At 45.0% G+C, this 11,047-nt stretch overlaps 1 protein-coding gene across 1 annotated transcript; it reads left to right on the top strand.

Moving 5' to 3' along the window:
* Positions 1-4,118: 4,118 nt before the first annotated feature.
* LOC307030912 (uncharacterized protein) lies at positions 4,119-6,619 on the top strand. The gene is made up of 3 exons (XM_079667548.1): positions 4,119-4,172; positions 4,841-4,906; positions 5,065-6,619. The coding sequence occupies exon 3, from the start codon at positions 5,079-5,081 to the stop codon at positions 5,955-5,957; it is 879 nt and encodes a 292-aa protein (XP_079523674.1). The 5' UTR covers positions 4,119-4,172; positions 4,841-4,906; positions 5,065-5,078; the 3' UTR covers positions 5,958-6,619.
* Positions 6,620-11,047: the final 4,428 nt, after the last annotated feature.

Raw genomic sequence — 11,047 nt, 5'->3', positions numbered from 1 at the left:
CTCTGGAGCGTGGCACGCAGAGGGAGGCTCACTGCAAGGGGCAGAGATATTTCGAGCCCAAAGGAAGGACACGCTCTGGGGAGGACATCGGCACCAGAAAGTCTTTCCTGGAGCAAAGAAGCCGCCACACATGCAAGCTGTAGCCACGTTGTCTTTGACCTTTTCTTCAACACTATAATCAGGGGAGAGCGCGAACGCAGTCCCCCACTACCACAAATTATGCAGTCGAGATTCTCACATTTGGGGAATTCGCAGCGGTCAGCATAGCCGGGGTGCAATGGCCGAGCCTCGCCCTGGGTGAACCACATTGGTGATCATGGTATCTCCCCTGCCAGGTAAGTATGAGTTGGACGGGTCAGAGGCAGGGCAGTCTTGCAACGACAAAGGACACGGCGTGGCGGTTCCTGCCTCTTAGCCGGCCAAAGCAGCCCATCAACCACATGTAACCCTAAGCCTTAAAGACAGATCAGGCTTGAAATAGACATAGGTTCCAATCGGGGGCACAAAGTGCAGCACAGCAGCAGGGGTCTTTTTTGGACTCAATGCCAAGAAGCCAAAGGCGAGAGCCACGAACCATGCTAGCGCAGCTTCTGTCTGCATTTTCGGCCCATTTAAACCCAGTGTTTTGCTCCCTTTGAGCTCTACGCGTTCTGCTACCATAATACAAAGTTGACCCTTGCTCAGAGGCTTGGGAATACCCCCCAGATGCAGGGCAGTATTGTGTTATTTCGATAGCACATATAATAAAATTGGTACGATACAGAGAAGATTAGCATGGCCCCTGCGCAAGGATGACACGCAAATTCGTGAAGCGTTCCTCATTGCCAATTTGTAATGATTTTTCCAACATAAATCCCGATTCCTATCAAGCAGAGGTGGAAGAAGTACTCAGAACTTCCAGTTAAGTAAAAGTGAGGTTGCTTCTCTTGTTTTACACAGTATTTTGTGTTTTTGTCCAATCGGGGGCACAAACTGCAGCACAGCAGCAGGGGTCTTTTTTGGACTCAATGCCTATAGTCACTCAATAGCTTTACTCTCTAATTGCGTGCTAGTACAGATTCCAAACAACAGTGAAGATATGTTGCATTTGCAGAGAATGGGAACCTAGTTTTCCTCTTGGCTTACAAAGATTCTACCACTCATCTGCCCACATTCACAAGACACCTTAACTACCACTACGCTGGCGAGGTCAACAGCATGGTCAACAAGGTGGATTTTTCAAAAGATATGCTATATGCTCTAAGTCATTTAAGAAGGGATACAGTCCATCGGTCATCACTTAAAGTGATTTGATGTCGAGCATCTCACTGAGTTCTCAAATCAATGGGAGTCGGCACGGAGAACATCCCTCTTTACTTGTACACTCCAAAGACCTGTGTGTTTGCTGTAGCAGAGTCCAAGTGGTGTAGGCATTATACTTTATTTTCAGACAACAAAGAACTGTCTATTGCATTGGCCGGGAATCGGACCCGGGTCTCCCACGTGGCAGATGAGAATTCTACCACTGAACCACCAATGCTGAATTATAAAGCCAAGCCACCATACGGCAGTTGAGGCGAAAAGTTCAGCCAACAAAGACTGTTTTCCAAGCAACCACGCTTCTATATTTCATTATAAGCTCTATATCCGTAAAGACATTCTAGTGTTCCTCCCTTAAATGGATTTGATGTTTAGCATCAAACTAGTGTTTTCTAATGCCGCCGAGTCAGCACGTATAACATGCCACACAACTCAAGCGTATTACCAAAGAGATAGGTTCCAATCGGGGGCACAAAGTGCAGCACAGCAGCAGGGGTCTTTTTTGGACTCAATGCCAAAGAAGCCACAGGTGAGAGCAACGAACCATGCTAGCGCAGCTGGGGGAAAGGGTGTGGCCTGGGATGTGGAAAAGCCAAGTGAGGGTCACCGCGGGGGCTTGGACTGGGACAACTACGTTGGTGTCTGTTCTCCAGGACGGCCTCCACAATTACTCTGGTTTCTCTTCAAAGCGTATAAGTCTTTCGCCTTTTACTAAAGACTTCCGTGGAGAGGAACACCTACGAGTTCAACCTATTTTTGGTAGGCTTGGCCATTTGGCTGAGCATTCTGAGTTTGTGAAAGACAAGAAAAGAGCAGTCATTCGCACGTGGGCGGTCCAAGCTACGCAGCGCCTCTGTTACGCCAGGTCAAAAGAGCCGCACCAAGACCTGCGAGTCCGGCCCCCGCAGCAAACGTTAGGTGTCATCGCTTCTCGGCCTTTTGGCTAAGATCAAGTGTAGTATCTGTTCTTATCAGTTTAATATCTGATACGTCCCCTATACGGGGACTATATATTAAATGGATTTTTAGCATTGGGAGCTGAAAGAGGGGCTTGCCCCATTCGCTCCACGCATCGACCCGGTATTGCAGCGCCTCCGGGAACGGTGCACCCATCACCTGCCTTGTGGAAAAACAAACAAAGACACATCTGGAAACCACAACAAATGGTTTCAATTGAGGGGAGAAACTGTAGCACATCAGCAGCGGATCTTTTTTGGACTCAATGCCAAAGAAGCTAAAGGTGACAAATTGAACTTGCCTTGGCTCTGGAGCGTGGCACGCAGAGGGAGGCTCACTGCAAGGGGCAGAGATATTTCGAGCCCAAAGGAAGGACACGCTCTGGGGAGGACATCGGCACCAGAAAGTCTTTCCTGGAGCAAAGAAGCCGCCACACATGCAAGCTGTAGCCACGTTGTCTTTGACCTTTTCTTCAACACTATAATCAGGGGAGAGCGCGAACGCAGTCCCCCACTACCACAAATTATGCAGTCGAGATTCTCACATTTGGGGAATTCGCAGCGGTCAGCATAGCCGGGGTGCAATGGCCGAGCCTCGCCCTGGGTGAACCACCTTGGTGATCATGGTATCTCCCCTGCCAGGTAAGTATGAGTTGGACGGGTCAGAGGCAGGGCAGTCTTGCAACGACAAAGGACACGGCGTGGCGGTTCCTGCCTCTTAGCCGGCCAAAGCAGCCCATCAACCACATGTAACCCTAAGCCTTAAAGACAGATCAGGCTTGAAATAGACATAGGTTCCAATCGGGGGCACAAAGTGCAGCACAGCAGCAGGGGTATTTTTTGGACTCAATGCCAAGAAGCCAAAGGCAAGAGCCACAAACCATGCTAGCGCAGCTTCTGTCTGCATTTTCGGCCCATTTAAACCCAGTGTTTTGCTCCCTTTGAGCTCTACGCGTTCTGCTACCATAATACAAAGTTGACCCTTGCTCAGAGGCTTTGGAATACCCCCCAGATGCAGGGCAGTATTGTGTTATTTCGATAGCACATATAATAAAATTGGTACGATACAGAGAAGATTAGCATGGCCCCTGCGCAAGGATGACACGCAAATTCGTGAAGCGTTCGTCATTGCCAATTTGTAATGATTTTTCCAACATAAATCCCGATTCCTATCAAGCAGAGGTGGAAGAAGTACTCAGAACTTCCAGTTAAGTAAAAGTGAGGTTGCTTCTCTTGTTTTACACAGTATTTTGTGTTTTTGTCCAATCGGGGCCACAAACTGCAGCACAGCAGCAGGGGTCTTTTTTGGACTCAATGCCTATAGTCACTCAATAGCTTTACTCTCTAATTGTGTGCTAGTACAGATTCCAAACAACAGTGAAGATATGTTGCATTTGCAGAGAATGGGAACCTAGTTTTCCTCTTGGCTTACAAAGATTCTACCACTCATCTGCCCACATTCACAAGACACCTTAACTACCACTACGCTGGCGAGGTCAACAGCACGGTCAACAAGGTGGATTTTTCAAAAGATATGCTATATGCTCTAAGTCATTTAAGAAGGGATACAGTCCATCGGTCATCACTTAAAGTGATTTGATGTCGAGCATCTCACTGAGTTCTCAAATCAATGGGAGTCGGCACGGAGAACATCCCTCTTTACTTGTACACTCCAAAGACCTGTGTGTTTGCTGTAGCAGAGTCCAAGTGGTGTAGGCATTATACTTTTTTTTTAATTCAACAAAGAACTGTCTATTGCATTGGCCGGGAATCGGACCCGGGTCTCCCAGTGGCGCTGTGGCGCAATTTTGCCAGTGAGACCTGTCTGCTCCTTCACCCGCTCTCCTTCAGTGAGTGAGTGATTGAGAGACGGGACAGCGACTTTTTCAACTCCTGACATTACGACCAAACTACAAGGTAAGTTATAGTAACATGAATTAAAAGAGAAGCGACATGTAATGTTATGTTATCTGGGCTTTGTCTGACGTGTTTTAGTTTCAATGAAAGCTATAAAGTGGTCCGTGTTTCCTACGTGTATCGTGTCTAACGGCTGCATGCACACAAGGCACTTTAGGATGAATTACATGTTAATGTAAAGTGAATTCAACTTAAGCTGCTTAAAGTTCATGTGGTAGGATTTCTGTGTGAGTTTATTGTGTTTTTGTTGACTTGGTGAGGCGAAATTACCGCAAGTTACTTGGAGCGAAATCCTCCGTGTTTGTGTGCGTTTACATTAATGTATATATAAATTAACGCTAACTACCATGTAAGTTTACCATTAACTCCCTTATTATTTTCCAATAAACCGGGGTTAGATATACTAACCCATCCCTGTTACAAAACACAGCGTGGGGACAAGTTAACAGCAGTTTACTTTTCATTAATCGGTTCTACAATATTCAGCTGTGCTGTTGGCCAGACGCCATTGGCTGTATCGTTCCAATAGCTTGCATATAAACTCTTATTTCACTACTTCATTTTTTTTAAACTACTTTTCTTTTTGTATTTACTTTTTAATATTTACTTGCACTATATTTCTTTATTTTACTGTTGATAATAATGACATGTTTTAATATTTTCTATAGTGGCTCCTGAGATTTCTGCAGAGGCCAGTCAACCGACACTGCATCCACCAGCTGCACCAACACAAAGTGAGTGATACTAACAATAATAATACATCACATGTTTGAGGCACCTTCAAGTGTTTGAATGTTTCTCATTTGGATGTGTACTTGCTAAAAATCATTTTTCAAAAAATCACACACAATCGTAATTATTTGCCATGTATTTTTATTTATTGTCTGCCTAGGTCAGCCATTACCCATGCCATCAACGGTCCCCAGCTGTCGTCCTCCTCCTCCTCCTCCTCCTCCTCCTGCCTACAACCAGGATGTCAGTCATTGGAACTGTTCGCCGCAGCAGAGGATCTGGATGAAGATGGAGCTGCAATCCATGGGGCTCTGGCCAGGCCCCGTTCCTGTACGCAACCCTCTAAAGATGGTGTCATTGTGGCGTGGCCCTCCCCAACCAGAGCTGATTGACAGCGTCTATGATTTTCACTGCGCCAAGTACTTTCAGCTCCATCCCTTTTTCATCTGGAAGCCAGAAAATGACAATTTGATGGGAAGGCTGAGGAACAATTACACTCTGCCGTGTATTGACGGCTGTGCTCAGCCTCAAATTGCCTCTGCTGGTGTTGGTAGGCCTCGTGTGATTGTCGGCACCAACGGACAGTACTACTTGCTCTCTTCAAGGCTCTGCTGCAAAGTCTGCCGGAAGAGGTGGTATGCCGACAACCCATCCTGGCTGGAAAAGCTCCCTAAGAGGTTCACCAACCTGCTGCCAGCAGTACTGACTTACAAGAAAGCCATCTGTAAGTCGGTACTGGACGAGCTCCGGCGCAGCGGCAAGTCACCCACTGATATGGCAAAGCAGATCACAGAGTTGATGCACCTGAAACATGAACGTGCTGACCTGGCGTACCTCCTCAGCTGTAAGAACATCATGGATGGTGAGGAAGGAAAGTACGACCAGAAGACAATTACCCAGTTCCTTCGGCAGGAAACCAAGCCAGCTCCCTTTGGAGAGTATGGGGACTCTGATGGCTGGAACGGGATCTCTGTGTCTTCACACTACCTGACAGACTGCCTCCTGCATGAGTACGAACACCAGCAGGGCGCCGGATGCTTGGATGACATCTGATGCCATTGCTGCTCAGGCTACTTCCGGTGACGTGCTGAATACATGTGCATCAAGGTCCAACTTTAATGCAAACATGCTCATCAAGCTGGACTTACATTTTTTCATTCTCTATTTACTACTGCTTTATTTACTTATATTTACTTTATTTAACAAAATATTATTTACTTTATTTACTTCTACCTCATTTTGTTACTTATATATTATATGTTTTGTACGACATAATCTGCTTTGTTTCTGTTGTTTACAGTAAAGATGTTTTCTTGATTAATATCTACATGTCTCATTCAAAAGTAAATGTATACTACATGGTCCATATCTTAAATATAAATAATACCTTTACATTATTTCATTCTCTATTTACTACTGCTTTATTTACTTTATTTACTTCTACCTTATTTTGTTACTTATATATGATATGTTTTGTATGACAATCTGCTTTGTTTCTGTTGTTTACAATAAATATGTTTTTTGATTCATATCTACATGTCTCATTCATAAGTAAATTATTTATACTACATGGTCCATATCTTAAATATAAATAATACCTTCTGAGTTTTTCTTTTGAAGGTAATAAATACATATAAACACAATAACAGGACATTAGGATTCACAGACTTTGCCCCAACCGGGTGTCGAACCTGATAACAGAAGAAATATCAGCTGGCTAAAACAGTGGTTCAGCACCATCAGTAATGCTGCGATTGTATTGGCTGTCACTCTATACCACCTAAGCACGACTTGCCCGAACCTGGCAGGCGAGAATTCTACCACTGAACAATCAATGCTTACCTTGAGGTCTTCTTAACACTCCGAAAATAAAATCAGGCGGGAGTTCAATTCCCGGGCGAGGCAAGCGCCATTTTTGGAAAGGGCCTTTATTCCTGCCAATGTTGAACACCTGCCACACTTGAGGCAGGCTGTTGTTTATGTGCTAAAAGATTTTGCATTCAAGATCGGAAGAGATATTTCACAGGATGTCCTTGCCATTTAATACTGAAATGGATGGCGTTGAATCATGCACGTTACCTGCCGGATCAGAAATTAATACACTACAAAAGATATGCCCCGTGTGAGGCTCGAACTCACGACCTTCAGATTATGAGACTGACGCGCTGCCTACTGCGCCAACGAGGCCCAAAAGGAACATTCCGTTGGGTGACAATGGGGGAGTCCAGCATAAAGGGGTCAAGTCTCAGGAGAACAGGAGGAACAGGACGTAGACGCAAAGCAGGTCATCTAAAGGAACTTATAAGTGGACAACAGACTCTCCCCATTCTCTTCTGATGACAACATTTTAAATGAAATGTTGGTGTCCTTAAAGGCTTGTTATAGTTTCCCGGTTCTGGCTGTCTAAGGAGCACATGAGTTGATTTTTCCTCTTTCCATCTACATTGCCCTGATGAAAACCAAGGGCCCTTATTTCTGTCAGGCTTGCCATCGTTTCCTGGTTCTGGCTGTCCATGGAGCACATGAGTAGATTTTTCCTCTTTCCATCCATGTTGTCCTGATGAAATCCAAGGGCCTTTATATTTGTCAGTATTGAGCGATTGTCTGATGAACAGTCTGTCAACAGTCAACAGCTTGTTTGATCTCTTGGAACTTCAGATTCCCTGGTAGTACTTTCCAGTTTCTCTCATCAACACGGCGTAAGGAACTATGTGAATTTGGGCAACTCATTTTTCACAGGATTTCCTTGCCATTTAATATTGAAATGGATGGCGTTGAATCATGCACGTTACCCGTCAGATCACCAGCAAGAACCAAATGAATACACTACAAAACATATGCCCCGTGTGAGGCTCGAACTCACGACCTTCAGATTATGAGACTGACGTGCTGCCTACTGTGCCAACGAGCCCCAAAAAGGAACATTCCGTTGGGTGACAATGGGGGAGTCCAGCATAAAGGGGTCAAGTCTCAGGAGACCAGGAGGAACAGGACGTAGACGCAAAGCAGGTCATCTAAAGGAACTTATAAGTGGACAACAGACTCTCCTCATTCTCTTCTGATGACAACATTTTAAATGAAATGTTGGTGTCCTTAAAGGCTTGTTATAGTTTCCCGGTTCTGGCTGTCTAAGGAGCACATGAGTTGATGTTTCCTCTTTCCATCTACATTGCCCTGATGAAATCCAAGGGCCCTTATTTCTGTCAGGCTTGCCATCATTTTCTGGTTCTGGCTTTCCATGGAGCACATGAGTAGATTTTTCCTCTTTCCATCCATATTGTCCTGATGAAATGCAAGGGCCTTTATATTTGTCAGTATTGAGCGATTGTCTGATGAACAGTCTGTCAACAGTCAACAGCTTGTTTGATCTCTTGGAACTTCAGATTCCCTGGTAGTACTTTCCAGTTTCTCTCATCAACACGGCGTAAGGAACTATGTGAATTTGGGCAACTCATTTTTCACAGGATTTCCTTGCCATTTAATATTGAAATGGATGGCGTTGAATCATGCACGTTACCCGTCAGATCACCAGCAAGAACCAAATGAATACACTACAAAACATATGCCCCGTGTGAGGCTCGAACTCACGACCTTCAGATTATGAGACTGACGCGCTGCCTACTGCGCCAACGAGGCCCAAAAGGAACATTCCGTTGGGTGACAATGGGGGAGTCCAGCATAAAGGGGTCAAGTCTCAGGAGAACAGGAGGAACAGGACGTAGACGCAAAGCAGGTCATCTAAAGGAACTTATAAGTGGACAACAGACTCTCCCCATTCTCTTCTGATGACAACATTTTAAATGAAATGTTGGTGTCCTTAAAGGCTTGTTATAGTTTCCCGGTTCTGGCTGTCTAAGGAGCACATGAGTTGATTTTTCCTCTTTCCATCTACATTGCCCTGATGAAATCCAAGGGCCCTTATTTCTGTCAGGCTTGCCATCATTTTCTGGTTCTGGCTTTCCATGGAGCACATGAGTAGATTTTTCCTCTTTCCATCCATATTGTCCTGATGAAATGCAAGGGCCTTTATATTTGTCAGTATTGAGCGATTGTCTGATGAACAGTCTGTCAACAGTCAACAGCTTGTTTGATCTCTTGGAACTTCAGATTCCCTGGTAGTACTTTCCAGTTTCTCTCATCAACACGGCGTAAGGAACTATGTGAATTTGGGCAACACATTTTTCACAGGATTTCCTTGCCATTTAATATTGAAATGGATGCCGTTGAATCATGCATGTTACCCGTCAGATCACCAGCAAGAAGCAAATGAATACACTACAAAACATATGCCCCGTGTGAGGCTCGAACTCACGACCTTCAGATTATGAGACTGACGCGCTGCCTACTGTGCCAACGAGGCCAAAAAGGAACATTCCGTTGGGTGACAATGGTGGAGTCCAGCATAAAGGGGTCAAGTCTCAGGAGACCAGGAGGAACAGGACGTAGACGCAAAGCAGGTCATCTAAAGGAACTTATAAGTGGACAACAGACTCTCCCCATTCTCTTCTGATGACAACCTTTTAAATGAAATGTTGGTGTCCTTAAAGGCTTGTTATAGTTTCCCGGTTCTGGCTGTCTAAGGAGCACATGAGTTGATTTTTCCTCTTTCCATCTACATTGCCCTGATGAAAACCAAGGGCCCTTATTTCTGTCAGGCTTGCCATCGTTTCCTGGTTCTGGCTGTCCATGGAGCACATGAGTAGATGTCTCCTCTTTCCATCCATGTTGTCCTGATGAAATCCAAGGGCCTTTATATTTGTCAGTATTGAGCGATTGTCTGATGAACAGTCTGTCAACAGTCAACAGCTTGTTTGATCTCTTGGAACTTCAGATTCCCTGGTAGTACTTTCCAGTTTCTCTCATCAACACGGCGTAAGGAACTATGTGAATTTGGGTAACTTATTTTTCACAGGATTTCCTTGCCATTTAATATTGAAATGGATGGCGTTGAATCATGCACGTTACCCGTCAGATCACCAGCAAGAACCAAATGAATACACTACAAAACATATGCCCCGTGTGAGGCTCGAACTCACGACCTTCAGATTATGAGACTGACGCGCTGCCTACTGCGCCAACGAGGCCCAAAAGGAACATTCCGTTGGGTGACAATGGGGGAGTCCAGCATAAAGGGGTCAAGTCTCAGGAGACCAGGAGGAACAGGACGTAGACGCAAAGCAGGTCATCTAAAGGAACTTATAAGTGGACAACAGACTCTCCTCATTCTCTTCTGATGACAACATTTTAAATGAAATGTTGGTGTCCTTAAAGGCTTGTTATAGTTTCCCGGTTCTGGCTGTCTAAGGAGCACATGAGTTGATTTTTCCTCTTTCCATCTACATTGCCCTGATGAAATCCAAGGGCCCTTATTTCTGTCAGGCTTGCCATCATTTTCTGGTTCTGGCTTTCCATGGAGCACATGAGTAGATTTTTCCTCTTTCCATCCATATTGTCCTGATGAAATGCAAGGGCCTTTATATTTGTCAGTATTGAGCGATTGTCTGATGAACAGTCTGTCAACAGTCAACAGCTTGTTTGATCTCTTGGAACTTCAGATTCCCTGGTAGTACTTTCCAGTTTCTCTCATCAACACGGCGTAAGGAACTATGTGAATTTGGGCAACACATTTTTCACAGGATTTCCTTGCCATTTAATATTGAAATGGATGCCGTTGAATCATGCATGTTACCCGTCAGATCACCAGCAAGAACCAAATGAATACACTACAAAACATATGCCCCGTGTGAGGCTCGAACTCACGACCTTCAGATTATGAGACTGACGCGCTGCCTACTGTGCCAACGAGGCCAAAAAGGAACATTCCGTTGGGTGACAATGGGGGAGTCCAGCATAAAGGGGTCAAGTCTCAGGAGACCAGGAGGAACAGGACGTAGACGCAAAGCAAGTCATCTAAAGGAACTTATAAGTGGACAACAGACTCTCCCCATTCTCTTCTGATGACAACATTTTAAATGAAATGTTGGTGTCCTTAAAGGCTTGTTATAGTTTCCCGGTTCTGGCTGTCTAAGGAGCACATGAGTTGATTTTTCCTCTTTCCATCTACATTGCCCTGATGAAATCCAAGGGCCCTTATTTCTGTCAGGCTTGCCATCGTTTCCTGGTTCTGGCTGTCCATGGAGCAC

This window comes from Notothenia rossii (genome assembly GCF_949606895.1).
Source record: "Notothenia rossii genome assembly, chromosome: 3".
NCBI classification, from domain to species: domain Eukaryota; kingdom Metazoa; phylum Chordata; class Actinopteri; order Perciformes; family Nototheniidae; genus Notothenia; species Notothenia rossii.
This window is presented reverse-complemented; position numbering and strand designations above follow the sequence as displayed.

Coding starts and splice junctions, on each gene's coding strand:
- LOC307030912 (XM_079667548.1), top strand. CDS start 5,079: ATGCCATCAACGGTCCCCAGCTGTCGTCCTCCTCCTCCTCCTCCTCCT.